We start from the raw sequence: 25,916 nt of genomic DNA on the forward strand, positions 1-25,916 counted from the left end.
TCCTTTACCTGAAGTCCAGTCCTGATTTTCTCATTGTTGATTGGCTCCTGAGTTTCTTTGTTCCTTAATTGAATTCACCCACGCATTATATAAGGAGTGCATCCCTTCCACCTGCTCTTTTTCACTCCTATGTGGGGCAGCAACTGAGGTGCGTTTATATTCTTGGTTTCTTTAGTTCATTAAACCTGTTTTTGAAGAAACAGGTTAAAGTCTCACTTTGTTTTCTCTTTCAGAGTCTAGCAGTCCACGTGTGACTTTTTCTTAAGTTAAGCTAGCTTTGGTCTAAAGACAACTTGCTAAAGTTCAAACCAGGCATCACAATGGCGAAGAAAGTTTTTTTTTGAGGGGGTTTTTGTTTGTTTGTTTTGTTTTGTTTTTAAGTGACTGTAAAAATAACTGAACCACTCATTACAACCAAGATATGCAGAAGAGCATCTATGTACACAAAGCACTTGAAACAGATGGGCTACAGCAGTAGAAGACTACACTGGGTGCCACTAAGAACAAGGAAACTGAAGCTAACCCTTATCAAATTAGATACAACGCAGTAGAAGATTGGGGGTGCCTTATCTGAGTCTGGATATCTGTTGACATTCAGATAGTAGCATCAGAATTTGGTATAAACATGATCAATCCCGGTGTGGTGGTGTGGGGAAAATTGGCACATCTTGAGCCCCTTTCTACCAACTGAGTATTCTTTAAACGCCACAGTCTGAGTATTGTTGATGACAATGTGCATCCTTATGACAGTAGTGCATCCATCTTCCTATTGACTGGTTCTGCTTCCAGCAGGATAACGCACCATATCACAAAGCTCAAATCATTGAACAGTGTACTCAAATTGCCTCCAGTCACCAGATCTAAATCCTATAGAGCAGCTTTCAGATGTGGTGCATTGAGAGATTTCCTGTGAAATGCCTAGAAATCTGCATCTGTATGATACTGTCTTGTCAATATGGATCAAAAACTCTGATGAATGTTTCCATTACCTTGTTGAATCTATGCCACAAAGAATTAAGGCAACTCTGAAAGCAAAAGGGGCTCAATGAATGCGTATCCCTAGTTATAAGCTAAATGCGTGTGAGCAAAGATAAAACCCTGCTACATTATATACACCAAACCACTCCACCAGATGGCAGTGGTGTGTTTTTGAAAAAAAATAATTTTTTGGTGATCTACAGAATGACACTGAACCCCACACCTGCCTTGTCGGGGATGTGCTGACAAGGCAGGTGTTGACTGGTCCACAATGGAAACAGTCTACGCTGGATTTTTTTCATGGTACTCCACAGAGCCCTGCCACTTGAAAAAGACTAGCATCCCACAAAAATGGGACACATTAAATGCTCTAATAAAAATCATACAGCGGATGCTCCAAAATTCCCACCATCCTGTATTCATTGTATCACTCAGCAGTGATGATCCAAACCATATGAGGGGCTCAGTGGATCTGCAGAAACCCAGCGAAGAGGCAGGCCACCCACAGCCATTACTTGCTGCGCTCTTTTCGTCTTTCCTCCCCTCCTAGGTCACGCAGCATTCCTTCGTTGCCCTGGGGATCTCCGTTGAAGAAGCCAACATCATTCACGAAGACTCAGATACTGCAGCATATGCTACCTCCATTTCCCCCTCAACCATCAAAAGGGAACATTAAAAATAAAGCTGTGACAGACAGATGGGCAGACTCGCATAACTTTGTCATTACCTCTCAGTGTCAGGGGGTGAATGAGTGCAGGAAAGGAGGAAAAGCAGTGCAGATGTCCTGATCTGACACAATATTAATATAGATTAGGCTCTACTCGCTCCTAGTGTGCTATTTCTAAAGACTGGGTGGTGTTACGAGAACATTGTTGTCCCTGCACTTGACAGATATTGTATATATGTCCACATTTTAAATTTTTTTTTTATTGAATGTTTTCAGTCTCGCTGCTTGTGGCTGTCTGTGTTTGATCGTAGATTAGCAATGAAAGGACAGACATATATGTCATAGTTTTGTTTATTGAACTTGATATATTGCCCAAGGGCAGACCACCTTCACTCCCACTCTTTCCTTCGTCTCTCAGTATTATTCTAACCGCAGCTGTAGTGCGAAACATAAGCATTCATTGATAAACCCAGACAGTCAACAAAATAAGGAATGACAGTGCTGGCGAGGCAAATTGCTTCATATATTCGGATTTGCTAGATACATATAATTATAGGCACTGGATAATAATTTGCAGCTTTGTTGTGGGAAACTTTTGCCTTCTGCTGGATTTACACTACAGAAAGAACAGTTTAGGGTCACTTCAAAAGAATGATGAGATAAGAAATAAGTGTGTCATTTCAATGGGCAACGTCCCAAAATCACACAGAGCAGCCGATAGAAAGAAAAAGGAGAATAAGTATCTCCAAGCTGTGCCCCATTAAAGGCTAAATGAAATTATACAAAGTAAAACATACTGGACCCCAACGGGCAACAAAAAGGTCACATTAAAAGGTTCATCTTTTTAATTAATAGTATATAAGGAAACACTACTGTCTTTAGAAAAACGTAAAAAACAAGCCCTTTTCATGATTTCTATTATTTAGTGTGGTGTGAAAAGGTTTTGTGAGGTCATATAAGTGCCCTCCGTCTAGTGCTGCAGGGCATGGATCATTTCCCGACTCTGGAAATTGAGTCAGAGTCAAACTGTGTCCTGCCCTGGCTTATTACTGGCTGAGAGGATCGCCCATCCCAGCAGCATAAATATTTATACAGAGGGGGAACGACATCACTTATTCACAACACATTCATTCACTTAAGGCAGAGCTACTTGCAAAGTTAACTCAGAGTGATCAGCTCTATTTGCCAAAGGACCATCACCTTTTCTTCTAGGTGTTTGCTGAGACAACCTTTTGAGAAGAAGTTTTTAAACTAACTCAGAATACACAATGAACGTTTTGATTTCTGTTTTGGGGGTGATTCTCACTTTCTGTCAGATTGGGAGGAATCCTGTTAGCGGTGAGTAGATGTTTTCCATTTTTTCCATATTTTGAACAAAATGTCCTATGCTTTAAAAATCATGGCAGAAATGTTGGTAAAATGATCACTGTGAAAGAAGGATTTTGACAAAACCCAATCCATTTTTCTCCTGTTTTGCATGTAAATTTTTGTAAATTCGAAATAAGCTATTTACTACTGATATGTGTTAAAAACTCCTGACATATGTAATATATAGTGTTCTAGATGGTATAATATTTTTAAAAAAGACAAAGATTTGTAACAAGACTTATGAAGTGTGATTGACAATCGTTTGTAATAACATGATACACTTCCTAGGTGTTTCTGTAACAAAGATAAATATTCCTATAATAATTAACATCTGTTATGGCACCATCTCCAGCTGGGATGTGCTGGCTGCAGCAGAGTCAAGATCAAAGGTGCGACATGGTGCTGATGAGAGGGGTGACCAGGGAGGAGTGCTGTGCCGGGGGACGCCTGGACACAGCATGGTCCAACACCAGCCTGCCCATGAATGAAGTCAGCCTGCTGGGCTTCCTGGGTATTGTCTCCTGTAAACCATGCAAAGGTAAACAAACCATTAAGAAAGTAATGAGTTGCATCTGCCAAGTATAAGAAACAAGTTGCATGTACTGCTCTGATTAGTCACTGCCATTAACTATAAAAAGATGCTGCCTAATTCTTAACAGTCATATTCTTTTGAATATTTACTGCGCTTGGTCTGCTACTGTAGTTAGTTTAAGGTGAGTACATGGAATAACAGCTGATACCCTAGATATAATTTGCGCACTTAAAAACAAAGCTTAAATATCATTGGGTTTTGATTAATACACTGGGTATTCCATTGCATAATGTAACCATTGTGTCTCTTGGAGAGAGTTTGTGAAGGTTCATTTGAGTCATTTGTGAGATATTTACACAATGAGTTCCCAATGCAGCTTTCTAACAAATTGCAGACGCGGATCAAGGAGAGGCATTATACAAAACTCCAGCTGTCCTGAGAAGCTTCCTGCCATGGAATTTCTGCAAGGTTCATTCAGGTTCACTTGCAGATAAATTCTGTTTTCATAAGCAGAACTTGCGTGTGAACAATGTTTTTTTCTTTTCTTTCCATGTTTTATAAGTTCCACTAAAAAGACTAGCTACTGGCATTTTTGGATACACTCAGCCCCATGTTTGCCTTGGTGTGTCACATGGCTCATCATGGAGAAATTGAGATGTGAATTCTGTTTAGATAAATTTTAAATAAGCAGAAAGAACAAGTTAAAGCTTTGTTAAAATGCCTCTCGCATAAAAATAAACCGCTGTAACTCATGGGAAATTAATGAGGCTGGTGGAAACCAAAGCTAGTTAAAAAGGAGTCCTGTTTTCTTTCACAAACAGGAAAATGTTTTCCTGCATTCTGAAATTTGCCCAGACACCTGGGAATCATAATGTCCAGCGCTATTTTGATAGTTTGGATTTCTGTAGGAGGAAAACATCAATATTTTCAACCATGTTGTGTCATGCCAAATAAATAACAACCAATAGCTAGCAACTCTGGACATTAGTGGCATATGCAGAGGACATGAAGAGAAGGTGTACAGACAGCAAGACAGAAAGGGAGAGATTGAAATCAACCATAGAAACAGACCAGGGAGTCGAGCAATGAAAACACAGCTTTGAAATAAAACAGGATATTAAAGTACTGTTGGAGACAGGAAATAAGTTCCCAATTGTTTACAGAATCCTCGGGACTCGGAGCTCATCAGGAATCATCTCCACAGACTCAGAAACCCGTGAAGAGACCTGTATGCACTGTCTCATGTTGATTTTGCGCTAGGATTACAGATCCTCCTGTGCTTTGACATTATGAGGTGTCAGAATAGCCTGTAGCTTCCTCGTTTTTCAGCCTGTAAACTTTCCTGACAGCTTTTTGAACTCCTTCTTCCTCACAGCCTACGCACAGTCTGTGTGCAGCCATACACAGATCTGTTATGAAAACACGCCAGCCTCACATTCCATCGGACTAGACACCTCTGTGTGTAACGGTCAATAAAGAGATGTGATTATTATAAATATTGTGCAAGGTGGGAATTGTGTTGTGATCTGGGAAAAAACCCAGGTTTCCAGCTTGTTTTGTATGAAAACGCAGGTGAATCACCTGATGTCTGCAGACTTGTTAATACGGTAACATTACACTGTGCTTTTGTAGAGACATGTGAGGAAGTCAGATGTGGTCCCGGGAAGGTTTGCAAGATGAAGACAGGAAGACCTCAGTGTGTTTGCTCTCCAGACTGCTCTCACATTACCCGGAGGCATCCTGTGTGTGGCAGCGATGGGAAGACATATAAGGATGAGTGTTCTCTGCTTATGGCACGCTGTATGGGACACCCGGACCTTGAGGTCATGTACCATGGAGAGTGCAGAAGTAAGTTCATCCTTCCCTGGAAGCTAAGCTGTTTTGTTCTTAAGCATTCCAATTCTTTTGCCCTAATGCCTTTTTTTTTCTTTATTTCCCCAGAGTCGTGCTCCAGTGTTGTGTGTCCAGGAACTCACACCTGTGTGACCGACCAGACCAACAGTGCTCACTGCGTCATGTGCCGCACTGCACCTTGCCCAATACCCATGCCGTCTGAGCACCGTATCTGTGGTAATGACAACGTCACTTACCCAAGCGCCTGCCACCTCCGCCGGGCTACCTGCTTCCTCGGCCGCTCCATAGGAGTCCGCCACTATGGCCACTGCAACAGTAAGATTGCTCAAACACCTGCCAGCTTCTACTTTTTATCTGTCTTTACATTGCTGTGACATTGTTTGCTACAATAAAGTAATTTATGGCTCTTTTTTTGTTTGTTGCAGGTCCACCTCGGAAATTTCACATCTTGGATGGCAGTGAGGAAAACGCAGTCTAGATGGTCGATTCCTGACGCAGCCCCTTTTTGCAGGATATGACCTGATCATAAAACATTTTTGCTCCACTAGCTTCCCATAAGGAACTTTTTTTTGACAATCACTACCCCCTCCCCCCTTTCTACATATTAATGGTAGATGTGATATGAGACACTTCTGTTGGAAGAGAGGTGTTTAATAACACACACATGCCTCTAAAAAGCTATTTTTGTTAACTATGTTTCAGTTTGGAAAGTGGAGGCAGATGAATGCATTTGTCATGAGACAGATATATCTCATGAGCTCTTTGGGAGATGTGTGCATATTGTAAATAGAATACCAGTACTATTTATTGGAGAAGGTATTAAAACTCTATTTATGTTTTTTAGCCTGGTAAAAAAAAAAGTTGAAAGTCAAAGAAAAAACAAAAATAGTATACCCTATGAAAGCTCTTTGTGGCGGGGCGTGGCCTGCGGTGCTGTGCAGGGAAGGTGGACGCACCTGCATGGCATCGCAGGCCACGCCATGCCACACTCATGCAAAAAAAAAAAAAAAGTATTTATTGTTTGTTTGTTTTTTTAATGTACATATATATATATATATATATATATATATGAAGTCACTGGGTTTGGCATTTTACAAATATTTTACAGTTTTAAAGGCTCCATTCCCCACAAACAAACATTTTCCCTCAAGTTAATGGAAAGCAAAGCTAATTTTTTCGAAAGCTGATGCTATTTTGTAGTCTGTTGATGTGGTTTCAATTCACCACAAACAACAACGTGGCAACTACAGTTCAGCTGCATATACTTCATTTAGGGTGGTGAGGACGGGGTTCAGTCTAAACAAATCTGTATAGTCTCTATTCCCCCCACACACATGTTTACTCTGAAGGCCAAACTCTTGGCCACCCGCTGATCACCGAAATTAACAGTTTTGTTGTGTTTCTGGGAGTCTCAGAAGGCTGTTGGTACAACCCAGAGCCCTCTACAATACCTCCTCTGTTGAATGCTTTTTTTTGTTTTGTAAAATATTTTTTGTACGTCATGCAAGTTAGTTCTGATGCTGTTTTGCTGCTTTGATTTGTTTTGAATTTTTTTTTTGTTTAAATAACTTACAGGACAGACAAATGTAATTAGCAGCGCCTGACTTAAAGGAAAATTAAATTTGTCTGGGAATGAAGTACAATTTGGACCAATTGAAAATACCTGATTATATTGCCATCAGAGTCAATCTGCCATAATACTGCACACATCTACACAAGTAAAAGTAGTCAAGTGATCCAATTCAACATATTAAACTCAAAGCAGATGCCTGGATACTCTAAACAGCCTTGATAGTGTACTTTGAAACATGTTAACTTTCCTTCTGTAAATAACAATCTCAAGTGTACCACCTACCCGTGTACCTACTGTGAACTTTGAATGACAAATGCATCAACATATTTTTGTATTTTTGTACTGCCGTTGTAAAGCAACTTAAAGTTTCATGTGTCACAGTGCGTCTTCTTTCTTTAGAAATCAAAATAATTGTTCTTTTCCCAGCTGCCTTGTTATACCTTGTTATTGCCTCAATTGTAATTTAATAACAATACTTTAGCATGTGAAACAGCATCTGACATGTATTTGATGATATATAAATTTTTCTTAACTGTGTCACAGTCTTAATCACTTTGGCCAAATGAGATCATACTTGCACCCTTAAATGGAACTCATCAGCTGGGGTTTAGGGTGGTGGATCAGGCTCCAGCAGCCAGACAGAGGTTGCCAGTTTATGTGTGCCGTGGTTAGGCCTCGTCTTCTGTGCGTGCAGTGGGTGAGTTGCCTTTCTGACATCCCTCGCAAGGCCTCATGCGAGAGGAAAGAGAGAATGAAATCCAGCCTGTCCAGCTTTCCTCACGTCTCCTCAGGGATATCCCCCGTTCTAGAAAAGGCGTGACTGGTCAGGGGGATGAAGGGTAAAGGAGCTAAGGATTGAATGTTTCGAAGTGCTGAGGCCTTGATACTGACTCACTTTCCTGTATAAAGTACCTCCCTTGTTTTTCTGTTTCTAGCCTTCCTCTTCTGAATCCTGCACTCCGCCATGCAGCAGCATCTGGTTCAACTTTAGGCAGATGTTTATATTCCTGTCCAAGTACCCTTTTATTACACTGGGAATGGAATTAGATGTTTTGTTAGTCCGAACAGGGCAAATAATAATGCCACAGCAAAGCTGTTGTTATGCCCACTCGTAAAATGTGTTGCTTTTTCAGAAATGTACATTTTAACATCGTTAGTATACTGTGTATAAAAAGACCCAAACTGATTCAAATAATTTGACTCTGGCATTCTTGCATACACATATTGGTCAGCTTTTGTCATCGAGCAAACAGCCATGATCTCAATACGGTTTACTAGAGTTTTATAGACAAAAGAGGAAGCTAGTGTAGCTACTAAGCCAGTTTAGTTTTCCATCATTAATGTGGAATTCATGTTGCCGTAGCCAAAGTAAAGTAAATTCTATTCCCCGACTCTGTATGATGTCAAAAAATTAGAAAATATCCTTAATACTGTCATCCCAGGTGAAAAATTCTGCCTTCTACTTGCGAAGAAAGTTGGAGTGGAGCTGAAACAGCTTGCATTTTCTATATGTTAATATATCATAACTTTTAACCAACTAGTAACATATTTGTGTAATAAATATTTAAAAGAAATTCCCACACCTTTGCCATCTATATTATTTTCCCCACCAAACTAGTCTCTTTTTTGGTCAAAGTTTAAAATATGGCACCCCCACAAGAATTTGTAATGAATGTCTACCGCAATAAAGAATTTGCCACACTTTTGAGGCACATATCTTGAAATACCTGTGGTCTCCCTGTAAAATACACAAGTGGAAAACACAGCGAGAGAGGAGTTTTGGTTCACGTGTGTGGACTAACTACGCTCATTTAGGTACATTTTGTTTAAAACAAATTAAAAAAAACATTTGTTGTTGTCATTATGACTGTGTAACATCTTCACCAGGAACAGCCTGGACATCATTACCACGTAGGCCTCCAGCTGATGTCGGATATGATGGGCCTGTGTCATAGCAGTGGTGGTAATAACATAGCCACAGAGTAAACCTATGAGCCATTTCAGAGCAATTCTAATTACATCTACCGCTGAACCTCAGGAATGCTGTGCCCACTTTGCTCCATATTTCATTCCTTTTACTACATGTTATGGTTTGTGGTGTATCCAAAGAGGTGTTAGCCTTGCTTCCCCTGGAAGGCTTGTGTGTCTGTGTGTGTGGGTGTATGTTAGTCTGTGTGGGTGTGAGTATGGATACACCTCTGCTGTTGAAGCTCACCTGTTATGACCAAGGATAAGTCATACACGTTACATCAGAGCCCCTTGGTGAGTTGTTTATATCCCTCCAAACACATGCGGCTATAATGTGACGCCCACACTGAAATTTCAAGGATGCATCATCATCCTGTTCTGATATGTCGAGCTTCTTTCTCATGACGTCCACATGGTATCATTTCCTCCAACTTGCCATACTACTTCCAGTAACAGCCAACATTTAGATCTGAAACAATGTTGTGATGAAACCCAGTGCTGTGGAGTGTTTTGGAGACCACCCACTCTCTGGATCGCGCCACTGGATTGTAAACATCTCCATCCCACAGCTGAAACTAATAGATATCAGATCCATCACTCCATCAGAAAATATCTGCCTCACACATTATTTCCCAGAGTTGTTCTGTTACATGGCGAGTCTTTCAAATTTCCACATGTGCGCAATATTTTACGCCTGACAATAGTTTATTATGCTGACACAATAGCCAGTGCATCAGCCTTTTAGTTTATACTTTTAAATTACAGATGATGTTTTATATATTTCTTGGGAAAGCTTTTTGCTTTTTATTGCTTATCTGGAGTAACATGTTCTTTAGGAGCAAAATAATCTATCTGTCAGGGAACATATCACTGCTGATTATAACTCACTAAAGAGCTTTTATAATAAACAGCAATTAATAATAATTAGGCAATGTTTGGAAGTTTTGTTTCATGCCGTAGAAGTGTTATTTCAAAGCTGATTTTCAGAGATTATTTGTGGATGTCAGGTAAAGACAATGATGTCCAAAAAAATCCCCCAAAAGTTCTGAGAAACGTCTGCGATCACCAAAGCCACTTTCTTTGAGCCATTTGAGGCAACAATAATGTAAAACTGCAGGCAAGTGTAGTGCAAAACAGCAGCGTTATCCAAGTACTGATCATCAACAACAAATCAGCAGAGTTAGGAAGTTGTGTAAATGCTAATTGTCCCAAATTATTCCTGGTGAATTGTTTCACTTCCTCATCATGACCTCTGCCTTTTCTGTGGGCTCTGCGTGTGGTCTGTCCCATATGAACTAGGAATCACAGGGAGAAACCGGACAAGCAAAATATACAGCAAGATTCTCTGTAAAATATAATTCCAGACATAATTATGAAATATTGATCCCTGATGAATTCACTATTATATTCAAAAAACTATTGAGGGAGTGTCTAGTCGTGGTTTTTAAAGTCTCTGGGAGCATTTATGCTGGGAAAATAGGCGCTTGTTGTTTCTCTGCCTTGACATTTGACAAGGTAAGTAAATTAGCTCTGGTTTGGGTTTGTGCTGAAATATCACACTGCACAAGTGAAAATGAAGTCAGTCAAGTGAGATAATGGGGCTCTATTACATTCCTAACCTTGACTCAAATGAAGTCCAATTGTGCTGTTTGAGGCTTGGAGAGCTACCAGACCACGGCCAGTTTCACATCAGCTTTTCAGGTGGCTCACTTACAGAAACAAGAGTGAAATACCTTTTTTATTAGCTTTGGCCAGCTACCTGCTTGTTTATCATGGAAAGTTGGATGGTTATGATGGAAAATTGCTTGAGCATTTATGTGCTGTTGTGTGTTACAGCATACCATGTAAATTCAGTAAAGATGAGAATGGAAAAGTTGCCTTTTCATTTCATTTTTCCAGCTCATTAGGAATTTCTTTTAGCTAAACAGCTGCAATAGCCACCAGGACACACCTAATTAAATCACCTGTTCAGAGAACCTTTGTTAGCTAAAGAAGAATGTACCAACGACAAGCTCAGGAGATTCATATGGTATCTATTCTCCAGAATGCTAAGCTTAACATCTTATAAACAAACAGATGGTTTAAATGAACTGACACCGTGTTTAGCGGACACTCTAGTGGTGTATAGCATACGCTTTTGCTGGTATGAGACACACAAACATTGTTGATGCTCTATGTGTATTATGGCACTCTGTAGTTTCATTCATGCAGACAGACATACAATACCTTTACACATCTATACAAAACATGCAAAAGCCATGGACTTTTCTATATAACAGAACAATATAGTGACCTTGATGTCACCCACTGGTTTGTGGACTCCGCATTTAAAGTTTGGGGTGTAGCATTATGGCTGTCACCAGAAGCGGCTACATTTGAGCGAGAAGTGAGGGTGCTATGTTTTCTATGCTATGGACTGGTTAGCAACATTTACTATGTATGGGTGAAAATGCAACTACTCAGATATTTTCTAATTAATACTAAGAAACACACAAATGAAAGGCTTACATTTCCATCCTTCCCTTTTCTTCCAATTATCTAATTCAGGTCACGGTTGGGTTACAGCCTATCCCAGCTGTCATAGGGTGAGACGTAGGTTACGCCCTGCACGGCTCGCCAATCTGCTGCAGGGTTACTTGAATTTCACTCACCAGATTTCTTGGATGAAGAATCTGTGCAATCAGGCACCACACTGGTATTTGCCAGCTAACTGCATTAAATAAGCTCTAGAAGGCATTAGCACAAATAACACTGTCAAGATATCCAGGTTAGCGGCTTCCAATAGCTGGGGTGACTATCAGACATAGGTTTTTTTGTTTGGTTTCTTTGTACCAAGTATTTAAAAAAAGTTTTAAAAAGGTATAGTGATATTCTTTAGTGTGGTGTGTGGGGATTAACTTGCTTTATGGGTCAGTCTCAAATGGGTATTTGAAGAACTTTTCTTCTGTGTTAACTCAACGTCTCAACTCTGGATTTCCCACTTTACCCAACTCATAACATTTAGTCATTAAACTGAAACATCTAGATGATGTATTTGTACTGCCTCTTTGACAAACATGTTAAACTCCAGCAGCTTGAGTGATTCACACATGGCTCATGTTCTCTTTGTAGCACATTCAGTGGTTCTGAGACTGTATTCAGCAACCTATTACTTACATGGCTTCTTTATTGTAAACTGTAACTGTAGCTTCTTTCCTCACTGTATCAATACTCACTTAGATTTGAATATACTCTTCATTCCTCATGGAGAATGAGTGACTCAGTGACTCTTCCTTTCCAATCATACGAGCATACCCAAAATTTCTATGTTGAAGTTTATGCAGGAAATGATTACAGTGTTTTTCCTGTGATAACACTGATGTTTGACCAAGCAAATGTATGACAGTTCATCCAGTGGTTCTTAAACAGAAAAATAGAAATAAAAATGTAATGGTGGTTCTTGAGGAAAATATCAGGAGGATCCAAAGTTAGAGGGCAAAAATCAGGAGCACTGAAGCAAATACAAAAAGACACTGATTGGGCCAAGGGTATAAAAAAACACACTCTTAATGATCAGGACTGATTATCACGACTTAATGCAACAACTGCTTAATGAAACCAGACAAAATCAAAGTTTGCCAAAACATCTGCAGTTAGTAACCACAAACACTCCACTACAACAAGTCATTTGAAACTAAGTAGCTAATTGTACACATATGTTCCTCTAGCAACATCTATATTTTGTTAGCTGCTCAGTGATGTAATCCTAAACACTTATGTACTAATGCTGTACCATGGAGTTTTATCCTGAAACACGAGCAGAGTGGAAAAACATCGCTGGGATGCCTGCTGTGATTCACATATGATTATAAGCTGTGCATGTCTTCATGTTCTTAGATGTACAAGGTTTATTTTGTTAAAGAGAGCTTTGACCATCACTAATGTTGATTTTTTTGCTGTGTGTGTGTGTGTGTGTGTGTGTGTGTGTGTGTGTGTGTGTGTGTGTGTGTGTGTGTGTGTGTGCGTGCGTGTGTGTGTGTGTGTGTGTGTGTGTGTGAGATGCACAAGTTTTGTGACACATGGCATCAGACAGAGTATGTCTGGAGGAAGAGAGAGTCTTCGATGGGTGGGACTGAAAACAAGTGACGCATGACTAAGAGGCCCAGGAAGTTCCAGCAGGCGGCTGTTATTGCTGAGTGTCTGCATGTGTGTGTATTTATGTGTGTATGTTAGTGTGATTCTGGGGCCCCGGGGAACAGTGTGGGGCAATCCTGGCGGGAATGTCTGGAAAAACTTGATGGAGTGACAAAAGCAGCAGTGTCCCTTGCACCATATCTGTCTGCTCCCTTGGCTGCGACACTTTGCTGTCTTTTTGAGTTCAATAGAAATTAAGCCATTAAAAGTAGGTCATGAAAATACCAAATATTGTATTTAGGAGTTACTTCAAGTGAACGTATGCGTGTAGATTAATCAGACTTAAAAAAAAAAAAGTCTGATTAATTAATTAATTAAAAGTCTGACTTAAAAAAAGTAAAAGCTGCTTTATAGCAGCTCCATGAAGAAACAGACTAAATTATTTTCACCTATTGCAAAGTTTCAGGGTAAATATCCAGTGTTTAAAAGCAACTTTAAACTTCTATACCTAAAACTATGATGTAGAAGGTCTCTTGGTAGTTGTTTTCTGCTGCCCACATGACCTCATTCTGACCCACAGACACTCAGTCCCCAGATTGCATTGCTAAAATGAGCATTCAACTGCAATGGCAGTGACGCACTGGGTTCAGGGAGACAATAGCTTACCTCAGTCTGGCAGACATAGCAAACCTCGGTGCTATCAGACTCTCTCTAATCTCAGCCCATGGGACAGTTGTGTCTTTCCTGCTCCCACATGGCCAGATCAGACACAACATCAACCTAGAGAGCACATTAGGAACTAACTTGGTTACATTGTTAGCTTTGCTGTGTAGCAACATCCAGCTTTTTTTTTCAGTGATTCACTGTGCCATACCATACTTTAAGCTATTGATTGGTTTACTGACTTTTTTTTTTTGCATAATACATTTACAGATATACATAGTTATTTGTTGTTCATGCAAAATAGCAAACACTAAACACAAAAAAAATACCCGGGGCTGGGAGCATATAGGCCTGCTGTTACCAAGAGCATGAAAGCAAATGTTTTCATGTAAAAATCAGGCGAGAAGGGTTTAGAAACTTGATTGGCCAATGGCTGGTCAGATGGGAACTCCTACTTGCTGTCAACATGTGATGTGACTCCAGACTTATGTGATATGTTTATAGCCATGAGTCTGCTGTTAGGGTAATCTCATTAAGGACACCTGTGTATAATAAAAATATTGCTTACATTTTAGCTGACAACCTCAAAAATAAAAACAGACCTGAAAACACAATGTAATCAATCACTTTGCTCTCCAGCTCTTATGCAACTATGTGATGTCTGAGACCTTTCACTGCTATCTCAGGGCCACCAGATTGATGCCAAAAAGAATTTAAAACAACACAACATTTTTCCTGTGTGAGTGACTACTTATTTTACTGTCTTCTGTCTCAGGTTTGACACTTGATGATATTCCAATAACTGCTGTCAAACACTGACACATGAAAAATACAAAATCCACATTTGATGAAATAGTTTTGTTCAAAAACAGATGCTACAAAACCTTTAAATACTTGGAGCATGCCTGTTGGCTCATAAGGTGGTTGACAGGAATCCAATGGAAAAGTAGCATGTGTCAAAATAAATCTAGTGTGCTGCCAAATTGCAAAAACACATCTCTGGTTGTCATGTGAAGACGGTGAGCAGGGGGGCAATGAACCTGCAGGGATAACACAAGTTCAGTGGAGACACTGTGTGGTGATACAGATTCACTGGGGGTAATTATATTGACCAGTCTCCAGTTCCTTAAGGCTTTTAAGCTAACATATTAGTATGAATCCTCATTTACACCATTTTCCCAACAGGCAAAAACTAAACTGCATATTTATTATTTATCATGGGACAGAAATGGGAAACTTATCAAGAGTGAGTAGTATCTTTAGTCACTGGCTACACTGTGAAATACCCTCAAGTCACCACTTGATACACAAAAGCACCACCATGTGGTGGCATTTTGTAAACCACATCTGTGATTTTTTTTAAAGCACACATCCTAATTGTAATACATACATATATATTTAATAACCAATAACTGTCAGATTTATTCAACCCAACTGCCATAATGATATTTCAGGAGCTCATTCCTAGCGTTCTTCATGAAACTATACAATAACTCTTTTTTGTGTGACAGGCATACGATTTCACACTCATATTTCTGTATCATACCTTCTTGCAGCTGTTTGCCATATTTATAGTGTACATACTATTTATTAATTCAATTTCTTTTTACTCTCTAACTTGTGTTTTTGTTTATTTTTTGTAATCATTTTTGTATATACACACTTTTCTATACTTTATCCCACTGCTGTAATGCAATAATTTGCCTTGTGGTTGTGGAATCTATCTATCTATCTATCTATCTATCTATCTATCTATCTATCCTGTCAGTAAGGGAAACTGAATGTTGAGGTTTACCAATGGCAACATTTATGGCACCATCTACAGTCACTATTAACTTATTTCTATCTGTGTTGTTTTTGTTTTTGTTTTTTTATTTTTTATGGTAAAGTTTTTATATGACAGTGTCAGCAGTTCACTGTAATCTACAATGTTTACGTCTAATATTTTTTGGAATATCGAAGTCCAATAACATGAATAGTCCCTGTTAAATAAATAAAAAAACTTAACAAATCCATGTAATCTATTACAAAATATTAAACTGACTATAACATTTCATTGCATTCTATGTCGACAATAGCTGTATTAAAACCTCACATTGTAATATTAAGTGTTTATTTTCACTCACAAGGTCGGCGTCATTTCTAGCAAGTTCGCGTGGTGTCCTGATTGTCCTTTTCGGTGCTCCGTAGTTTTTCCTCTTTACCTGTTTAGTAGCTAAAGATGGCTGAAGCTCCTCCATGGCCCAGCCGGTTTTTCTGTCATAGATGCTCAGCAGAGATCAGTCCTCGGCTTCCCGTAAGTGTAGTGGATAAAAATTGTAGAGAATAAAAGTTGGAAAAACGGAAAACGCGATGGCATCGGCGGTACTTTCTTAGGTATTGTTTTAGTAAGAGGACAACAGTTAGCATGCTAACGGTATTAGCAGATTCCTACGATGTAGCGTTTATCTCGCCAACCCTGCCCAGTTAGTTAGCTACTCCTCTAAATAGAGGATCCGCTGTTATACAACGTCAAACTGCGTAGTCCTCACTGACAGATGGATTTCTAATTTGTAATATCTTTAAAAAAAATATTTAGGTCCTTATTTGATGGCATTTCGATGGGTATTAGCCTGACCGCTAGCTACACTTACTAGCAGTAACTAACGGTAGAATTGGAATCTTTATTATTATAAACTTCGGGACTTTATTATATCGAAAAATTCTTTTCAAACTGAACAGTTTTTTGAATCGCTTGTGTGCATGCTTCTGTCAGTCCGGCTGAAAGGATCTGTCACAGGATGCTAAACGTGCCGTTTAGAGTGTCAAATATCAGCTAACGGTTTGTGTAGGGTGGTGAAAATGACTTGAAATGTGCCGTTGTGTATGTCTCTAACATGTGAACAACTCGTGACTTTTTATTCTTGGCTTTTTTTGAAGGACATAATTCAAGTGTAACTGGTTGCAGTTGTTATTCATTCTCACTAGTGTTGGTTGATAATATCGAAAATTGTTCTGGTTGTTTTGGTATTAGTGATATTGTATAAATGTATATTACATTGCAATATATACATATTACGATATATTATATGTAAGCTATATAAACGTATGTGATAAAATTTCATTTTGACCAGTCAGACTTCCACTTCTGTTTTTGATATCTTCTCAGTTAACTGAGATAAAAACGGGGCCCTCACAAGGGACAGAAAATATCTTGAACAGTATTGGGTAATGCAAATTAAACTCTACTGAAAATGTATAGGGAATGACTTCATTCATAATTTTTCCTATTAGAAATAGATTTGTAAATGATTGTAAATCCGATTTTTTTTATTTTTTTTTGTAACAGATGTTATGAACTTCTGTTATCGTTTTTGTAAACCGTGACAAATGCATGACAAAAGCTTAAAGGGAACCCCGGCTATTAAGACATGTTTGCGCTAAAATATGTGCTGTGCTTTCAATAAAACATATGTGGTATTAAAATACACCAAATGTTTTCCTTTTGAGCACATTTTATATAAAACCGATTTACCAGTAGGTCGCCATTGTTATTTACTTCTCAATGCACTCTGGGTAGTGACGTCATACGGTTGCACCGCATCCAGTTCACAGTTAGCAGCGCACTGGAAATGGTTTCTGCTCAACCTTTCCAGTTTGAACCAGAGTAAACCGAGAGAGAGAATGAAAATAGTCAACCAGCACTTAGTTTAGATGAAGATGAAAACAATCCGTCACACGAGGACGAGAGAGTGAGGGAAAACTACTGGTGTCTATGCAGCTACTGCTTGCCAATGGCAACGGCGACTGAGAGCGTTTGTTGTAAAGAACCAAAACTTTTTGAAGCCGTATGTCTTAATCCAGATGTTCTTTGGGCAGCCCTTGTTACCTCACTCTGGCAGACATAGCAAACCTCGGTGCTATCAGACTCTCTCTAATCTCAGCCCATGCTCCCACATGGCCAGATCAGACACAACATCAACCTAGAGAGCACATTAGGAACTAACTTGGTTACATTGTTAGCTTTGCTGTGTAGCAACATCCAGCTTTTTTTTTTTTCAGTGATTCACTGTGCCATACCATACTTTAAGCTATTGATTGGTTTACTGACTTTTTTTTTTTGCATAATACATTTACAGACATGGTTATTTGTTGTTCGTGCAAAATAACAAACACTAAACACAAAAAAATACCCGAGGCTGGGTGCATATAGGCCTGCTGTTACCAAGAGCATGAAAGCAAATGATTTTAGCCTCCATGACCGGTGTCCGGTGTTGTGCCAAAAAGTGATTGGCCGCCAAAAACTGATTTCCAATGTTTGTGTGTATTTTTTATGTGTAATATCTTTACGTATGTTGGTAAATAGACTTCGGTGAACAGCGTTTACAAAGGGGTTATATATAGAATTAAAAAATTATCTGTTTTTTCAAGTATCTTTACAACTCTGTGTTATTGTACTTACATTATAACCAATCCGGTCCTTTATCCCCACTTAAAATATTTTTACAGAACTATTGTAATATTTGCTGTCATTTCTGCTGTCCTCTTGGCCAGCTTACTCTTACAAAACACATTTTTAATGTTAATGAGATTTTTTTTAACTGCATAAATAAAGGTTATATAAAAGTCACTGCCAAAAACTGATTGCGGCTTCTACCTTGTTACACTAATGTTGTTTGTGACTCAGTATGACTTTATGTCATCCATGAGGGATGCATTTGACATATGTTTCACATATTATAGCCCAACAAGTTACTTATAGCAATTTAAATACGAGCAATCAGTTTTTGGCAAATACCGGAAATCAGTTTTTGGCAGACAATCAGTTTTTGGCACAACACCGGTCTTTAAGTGATAACATTATGAATCGTGCTTCCGGGCCCAAAGTAGTCTGCATTTAATAAGACTGTTGTGTTTTTAACATGTTTTAATGCTTTGTATCTTGTTTGATTTAATCTCAACAATCCCCTAAAACAGTCAGTGATCACTGTTGGCTTCTCATGGTTTTTATTACCGCTAATCATTTTAAAGCTCAGTTTTTAAACCCTTACGATGTAACTAGCCCAGCCCATGCAGCAGCAGTATATTAATGACTAACCTTATATTGTGGATGGATTATCTCGGTGGTTCTCCTGACTGACGTTTGGTCCGTTTACAGGATCCTAACCATTGGGAACCCTCATATTAACTTTTATCGACTGGAGTCGTCCTCCAGCTTTACTGTTTATGTTATGCTAACATAGCTTGTCGCGCTAGCGACCACGTAGCACATCATTATATACCAGCTAGCCCAACTTCAGTAACCCTACAAACATCACTACTGTTTATTTTCGTCATTTATGTTGAAAGTGATAGCAGAGCTGTACGTTTTAATTTGATAATAAATCTCTCAGTCAGAACATGGTATATTATATTTAGATGGAAGCTAGCGAGCTAACTCCCTGCTAACTTCTGACTCAGTTAAATGTCATAAATTCCGTTTTCATGGATGCCTGGATGTTAAACTTAATTGTTACACCTGGCAGACCAGCCACACTGATCATTTTATTACAGATGAACAAATTTAGACAGTTTTTCAACTCTCATCAAGGCTGACCCAAGCCACCCTTCGAAAGAAGCTAATTTCCGCCTCTTGTACGCATGATCTTATTCTTTCAGGCTCTATACCCACGTGTAATCATACACAAGTTAATATATTTATTTTTCCTTTTAGAAACAACAGCAGCACGTAGACTGCACTAACACATCCCACCACATTAGAATAAAACACATTTAAACAACTGTTTTATTTACAGTCCATCACACTTTAAATGAAAGTAATCGGTGAAAATGGGGTACTTGGAATTGATTTTCTTTTTTTAACCAAAACCCTGAAAGTAAGCTTTTCCAGTCTAGGGTATATATTAAGCATAAGTTGCTTAACATATACCCTGATGTAACCTGTGGAGTCACTTGCAAATATGTAAGATTTAAATGAGAAGCAGTTATGTGATCATTTTTTTGATTAAAGGTTAAAGTTGCCTTTTGTCTGTTTTCAGTCTTTTTTTTTCTGGATAGCTTGAGTGAAAAATAAATTGTATTAATCAATGCTGGCTGCAGATGCATTAACTCATACAGTTAAAATAGTAGGTAGAATTTTCAGATAAATCAATTTACCTCTTTGTAAATTGTGAGTGAGGAAGCAAAGAAAGTATTTTGTAGGGAATAATGTTACATGAATGGCAATAATTATTACACTTCGCAAAGAATGTACATCTTGTTATTAGAATTTAAAGTTGTTGTTTTTTTTCATCACAATCAGAGAACAACATTATGTGTTTGCTCATACTACTGTCTTGTTTTACAGGAGTATACATGTCCAAGATGTGAGTCAGGGTTTATTGAAGAACTGCTGGAGGAAAGAAGGTGTGTAAAAAGTGTATATTGAAGACAGTTTAACCCTGTGTAAAACAAATTTAGTAGTTTTTGTTGATATATGTCTGTATATTTCCTGTTTCTCGAAAGGAACAAAGAAATAAATCACATCATTTCCTAAAGGGATTTTTAAAGTATTCTGATTCTGATTTTATATATATATTTATTAGAAAATCAGTAGGATGAGCATTCCATAATTAGTTGTAGATGATGAAATTTAGGAAACCTTCTCCAGCAGCAGAAATAGAAAGCAAACTAATTCACTTGTTTAATTATACATTTTTCCGTATATGCTCTGCATATACTGTGAAATGGAAGATTGTGTTATTTTCTTCCATTAAAGGGTGGCCTAAAAAAATCTAATAACTATTCAGATCTAATCAACATATGGCCATGAGTTTTTGTCCTTTTTAGGTGTCTTTAATGATGTTATCCTGTAAGTGTTACACGGTAACAGTTTGCAAAAAGTAAATAATCTAGAAAACAAAATGAAATTGCAGCAAAACATTACAAATATATAAAAGGATAAAAACGTTGACACATGGTCATTTCCTTTGATGTTACTGGGTCTAAACGTAACACTCTCAATTATGTTCCCCTGTTTAGCGCTGACAATGGCTCCATGTCTACCATCTCCAGCGGGCCCCAGAACCAACAACCATTTGAGGTTTCTAACCCATTCTTTATTCAGACTCTGTCTTTATCATCTAACCTGCCCCTGTTTTGTACCACTCTGACTCTGTTAGGCACACTATTGTGTAACAGAGTCAGCATTTCTTAAAACTGCTTCCAGTGACGTTTGTGCTAATATGTTATCATGCATGATGAACTTTGTCTTGGAGTTTGCACTTTAGCTTTTGAAGCTGTAGTTTTGAGCTTTACAGTGTATTTTATTGAATAATTTGTCTAGCTTTACTTTTCCCTGTTAAAAATAGGCATCAGTAATCTAAATTTTTTTTTTTAAAGTGACAGTCACTCAGGCTTTAATGATCAGTAAACAGGGAAATGCTGCAAGTCAGCATTCTGTGACTGTACCATTGGTGAAGCTTGACCTAATTATCAACCAAACCATTAACTTTCAAAGTGTTTTTGTATTGAATGTAAATGTTTGGTGTAGAGCTGGGCGATATAAGATTTTTTCATGTCACGATATGTTTTTTTCATTTCAGGCGATAACGATATATATCACGATATAAGCCAAATAAATATATTTGTAAGATTTAAATGTGCCGTTGCTCACAAGTAAAATGTGAAATAATCAGCAGCTTGTTTTGATTTAAATATTTATTTCTCATAATAAGTTCAACATGGTAGATGTACTTAAGGAACATGAGACTTTTTCAGATAAATAGGCAAATATTGCAAACTACACAAAAGGCAGCCGCTAAAGCGTTTAAGTTTCAAAATAGAACAAACAAAACAGACTACTAAATTGTCAATTCCACTTAGAAACAAAATATTAATTCTAAAAATAAATCTTAGTTTGTTTTACAGAAGAACAGACAAACTTTTGTCAATATCAAATAAACTGAGAACTAAAAGGAAATTCTCAATCTCTCCTTGTTGTATAGCTTAGCTTTTCAAACAGTTTTAAAATAAAGATGCTAACTGAACATTCTTTTTATATATATATATATATATATATATATATATGTATATATTTATTTATAAAATAAATATAAAAATAAATAAACTTTAGTCTGACAAAAGCCGAATGACGAATTAGCACTTTCAGTCAGAGATTGAGCATGCACCGGTTTATTGTATTTCCAGACTTGCTTTCGGCACAATTTACAGTGCGCGCTACTCTGTTTTTTGTCAGACTTGAAACAGCCGAAATACCTTCACACTACGGAACTTCTATGGCCCTTCCGTTCGACAATCTCTCCGGCATTGGAACCATCATCTGTTTTCTCTTCGGTAGCCTTCGGTCACGCTCTCGGTTGATTTTTCTCTAGTCGGCACACTCATTTCCTCCATTACCCGGGCGGCACGGCGGCTGGCTGCTTCCCAAACAAATACACATGTGCGGCTTGGCACTTGTGCTGTACGTAACAAGTCACGTGACGTGACGCTGCGGTTGTGATTGGTTCGGCTCTGCACTACTTAATTTGGATTGGCTGTTCTTTTTTTTTTTTTTAAGAAAGCAAGAGAGATGAGGCCTATCGCAATAGTTTAATTTTTCTATCGAGAAAAAGTTATTTCGCAATACATATCGTTATCGTTCTATCGCCCAGCTCTAGTTTGGTGTTTGTATTCCCAAAGCTTCACTTGTTTGTACCAAGTCAGTGTGTTTGCTTTCATTTATTTGTGTCCCAGAATGCGGACCAGCACCTGTTTACATTCCCTTCAGGCTATGGCCAGTTTGCCCTGGGTGTCTTTGATGATAGCTTTGACTTTGGGGCTGGACTCGCAACAGAGGATAACCGGGATGCTGAAAACCGTCGGGAAAGGGAAGCTGCATCTCGGCAACGATATGGTGCCAGGCAACCAAGAAGTCGCCATGGTTCAAGACGACAAGCAGGGAGACACGAGGGAGTTCCCACTTTAGAGGGGTAAAGAGTGCAGATTGTGAAGTGAAGCGGTGTTTTGTTTTGTTTTGTTTGTGCTTGCTGGGCCATTTATTAATATTCCTGCCTCCTACTTTGTCATATCTTTTTCATAGAATCATTCAGCAGCTAGTAAATGGAATAATTGCACCTACGGCAATGCCAAACATTGGTGTTGGACCCTGGTGAGTTTGTGAAATAGATGTGTTAAAATAGAGTGCAAGTTCACACCAAAATGTGCTTACTTTGTTCTAATGTCCCATTCTTTTTAAAGGGGTGTTCTTCACTCAAATCCTATGGACTATGCCTGGGGTGCTAATGGATTAGATGCTATTATAACACAGGTATTCTTTCAGAAACTTTATTTTTTAAGTGATTGTATTAACATTGTAGATACTGATGCGAATGAAATGTGTCTTTCAATTTATCCTCCTTTCTAATATTTTCCTTTCTTTAATGTTCAGTTATTAAATCAGTTTGAGAATACAGGACCACCACCTGCTGATAGAGATAAAATAAAAAGTCTTCCTACAGTACAAATTACAGATGAGCATGTTGGTAAGTTAAAAAAGTTAAAACAGCTTTACAGGCTATTGCAAGTATTTCATCAGATTTCAGTTGTTTGACTTATTCTTTTTAATCAAGGATGACTATTTATTTGTAGATTTAAGCAAATAACTTTAGGGTATTCTAAGTCACTATTTTACTTTAAAAATACTAATAATGTGAATATACTTGCTCCTAACTTAACAAATGTTTCCACTGGGTATTAAAGAATATGGAGCTTTTCTTAAAAAATAAGTCCTAATGCTATTTGCCTGTCAGTAAAAGTTTCATCCAGAACTAACTGTTGACCTATTTGCACCGTATTTAACTATATTTTTTGAACATTTGCTGTCTTTCAGCTTCAGGACTGGAATGTCCAGTGTGTAAAGAAGATTACAGTGTTGGTGAAAATGTGAGGCAGCTCCCATGCAATCACATGTTTCACAATGATTGCATAGTCCCTTGGTTGGAACAGGTACTAGACATCACCTATTCAGTATTCTTTACCCTTACAGTAAATATTCAGTAGTTGCTGACTGAAACAGTGGGCTAAATGGGACTCTAAAAAGGTTTTATATTTTTCTCCAGCATGACACTTGTCCAGTGTGCAGGAAAAGCTTGAGTGGACAGAACACAGCAACAAACCCTCCAGAACTATCAGGGATGAATTTTACCTCCTCCTCTTCCTCCTCCTCCTCCTCATCATCATCCTCCTCAACACCCCAGTCCTCAAGTTCAACCAGCAATGAGAACTCCACAGATAATTCGTAGGAAGAACATGTGTCACCCCATGAGCTGTTTTTAGCTCTCAGGCTGCTGTACTTTAGAGCAGTGACCTCCATTCTCTCCCTGCCGAAGGGCAGAAACCTGAGTGCATCTCCCCAGGAGCACTCACGCTGATTCACGGATAAGTGATACATGAGGCCCATGTATTTCTGCCCATCCTGTTGCTCCCACCTTCATCAGGATTCTGAACAAAGGAAGGGCAGAGGCCTGGAGTGCACCTTCAGTCAGGGAGGATGCATAGAAGCATGGATACTTAAAGAGGCTTGATCTGCCTGAATCACCTGATATAAGAAGAGAAAAAAAGAATCCAAAGGTAGAAAACTAGAACAAGACAGTTGCTGTTCTTTTTTATTTCTTATTTTTCAATCTCTTGATTTGTTTGTTTTATGATGACCCACTTTTTTCAGTAAAGCAAGAGAATAATAAAGCTGTCCCTTTTTAAGGAGCATTCATATCTCATATATTAAATGACCCAAAGTGCACTGTAGTGCACTGCTTAAGCGTGCACTTTGAACTTGCATTGAAAGAATATTATATCTGACCCCTTTAGCTCTTTAAAAAAAAACTGACAATAGTTTATATAATTTTATTGTCAACCTGTACTTGCCATTTTAAGATTACCTGAATCACACAGGTACCATTGTTTGCACTTGAAATGATCTGTTAAATTGCAGTAAATTTTTTATCAATTGCCACATACTTCATGATTTATATTTGCAACCATAAAACACGTTTCCACATATGATACACGTGATACATTTTGAAACATTTCTGTGCATTTTAATTTAAACATAAATATTTTCTAAAGTTGCCAGTTGAATACCTCTTGATTTGCAGTATGATCATGTACAGACAAAACTGTCTAACAGATGAAAATAAAGATGTTTGGGTGCTAGCACTCATTTCCTGTAAGTCATTCTTAGGGCGTGGTTACAATACTCTAAAGGCTTTCCAATAAGTCTTACAACAACAGTGTTTTACTTGTATTCATTTTTTTATACTCTGACTGTGGTGCTGTGGTTAAAAACTAAATGGTAGTGCAGTAATCATAACAACCGGGATCATTTTAAAAGAGGAGAGGTTAAAACATACCCTCTTGATACCCTTTTGTTCAAGTACCAAATAAAAAAAAACAAAAAAACTAATGATATGGTGAACTTTTAAGTTGTGAGTTGTTCTGGTTCCCAGTCTAAATTATTTGTTCCTGTCATGACGTCTTCAAAGCTGTCCAGAACAGCCAATCATCAACCAGGGAACAATGACCCCATTAGTGAGCACTGCTGGACCTGTTTTCAATGCATAATAAGATTTTGTGATAATTTTGTACTTTCAAAGTAAGGCCTGGTCCAAAGGCATGCAGCTAGTAAACAGATTCTATATTAAATCCTTCACTGGTGTACTTGCCTGTCTAATGTTATCAAGAAGCCAATAAATTCTGTTTCCTTTAATTGTTTAGCCATATGGGTGTATTTCCTCTACATTGTACTTCACTTCAGGGGTTTTATGTTCAAAGAGGGCATTGTTATGGACAGAACACTGATCTTACTGGAAGACAGATGAATACATATAGCTCAGAGAATTGCTCTCACAAGGGGAAATTACAGATTCATAATCTTTCTTTAAAAAAAACAAACAATACAAAACATTGTTGACCTTGTTTTTCTGCCTTCTAGCTATGAAGCTGGAATATATCAGGCTTATTAAATATTTGGTTGCTGTAGATTCAGTGGTTCTGGTGCCGGTTAAAAGTCTAGACTTATGATTTTAAAAAAAATACATAATGTGAATATGTAGTGGCTTTATTTTTCTAGAGCTGCAGGTTTTGCAAATCTTTTAACAACAGAAACCTGAATAAAATGAAAATATTTAAATATTTCATGTTGGAGTATTCTTTATATTTCCAGAAGAATTATCTTATTTAACCCC

The 25,916-nt window shown here is 38.1% G+C and overlaps 2 protein-coding genes across 2 annotated transcripts; both read left to right on the forward strand.

Moving 5' to 3' along the window:
* Positions 1-2,770: 2,770 nt before the first annotated feature.
* fstl3 (follistatin-like 3 (secreted glycoprotein)) lies at positions 2,771-8,145 on the forward strand. The gene is made up of 5 exons (XM_063467373.1): positions 2,771-2,983; positions 3,366-3,551; positions 5,178-5,393; positions 5,487-5,714; positions 5,825-8,145. Exons 1-5 carry the CDS (start codon positions 2,914-2,916, stop codon positions 5,875-5,877), a joined length of 753 nt encoding a protein of 250 aa, XP_063323443.1. The 5' UTR covers positions 2,771-2,913; the 3' UTR covers positions 5,878-8,145.
* Positions 8,146-15,913: 7,768 nt separating this feature from the next.
* On the forward strand, positions 15,914-24,885 carry LOC134620253 (E3 ubiquitin-protein ligase RNF126-like). Its single transcript, XM_063466314.1, has 9 exons — positions 15,914-16,012; positions 20,042-20,100; positions 20,716-20,776; positions 22,429-22,664; positions 22,775-22,843; positions 22,933-23,002; positions 23,123-23,216; positions 23,564-23,679; positions 23,793-24,885. Exons 1-9 carry the CDS (start codon positions 15,938-15,940, stop codon positions 23,973-23,975), a joined length of 963 nt encoding a protein of 320 aa, XP_063322384.1. The 5' UTR covers positions 15,914-15,937; the 3' UTR covers positions 23,976-24,885.
* Positions 24,886-25,916: the final 1,031 nt, after the last annotated feature.

This window comes from Pelmatolapia mariae, linkage group LG23, assembly GCF_036321145.2.
Source record: "Pelmatolapia mariae isolate MD_Pm_ZW linkage group LG23, Pm_UMD_F_2, whole genome shotgun sequence".
NCBI classification, from domain to species: domain Eukaryota; kingdom Metazoa; phylum Chordata; class Actinopteri; order Cichliformes; family Cichlidae; genus Pelmatolapia; species Pelmatolapia mariae.

Coding starts and splice junctions, on each gene's coding strand:
- fstl3 (XM_063467373.1), top strand. CDS start 2,914: ATGAACGTTTTGATTTCTGTTTTGGGGGTGATTCTCACTTTCTGTCAG. Junction 2,984..3,365: donor TGGGAGGAATCCTGTTAGCG/GTGAGTAGATGT, acceptor CACCATCTCCAG/CTGGGATGTGCTGGCTGCAG. Junction 5,715..5,824: donor CCACTATGGCCACTGCAACA/GTAAGATTGCTC, acceptor TGTTTGTTGCAG/GTCCACCTCGGAAATTTCAC.
- LOC134620253 (XM_063466314.1), top strand. CDS start 15,938: ATGGCTGAAGCTCCTCCATGGCCCAGCCGGTTTTTCTGTCATAGATGC. Junction 23,003..23,122: donor TAGATGCTATTATAACACAG/GTATTCTTTCAG, acceptor TTTAATGTTCAG/TTATTAAATCAGTTTGAGAA. Junction 23,680..23,792: donor TAGTCCCTTGGTTGGAACAG/GTACTAGACATC, acceptor ATTTTTCTCCAG/CATGACACTTGTCCAGTGTG.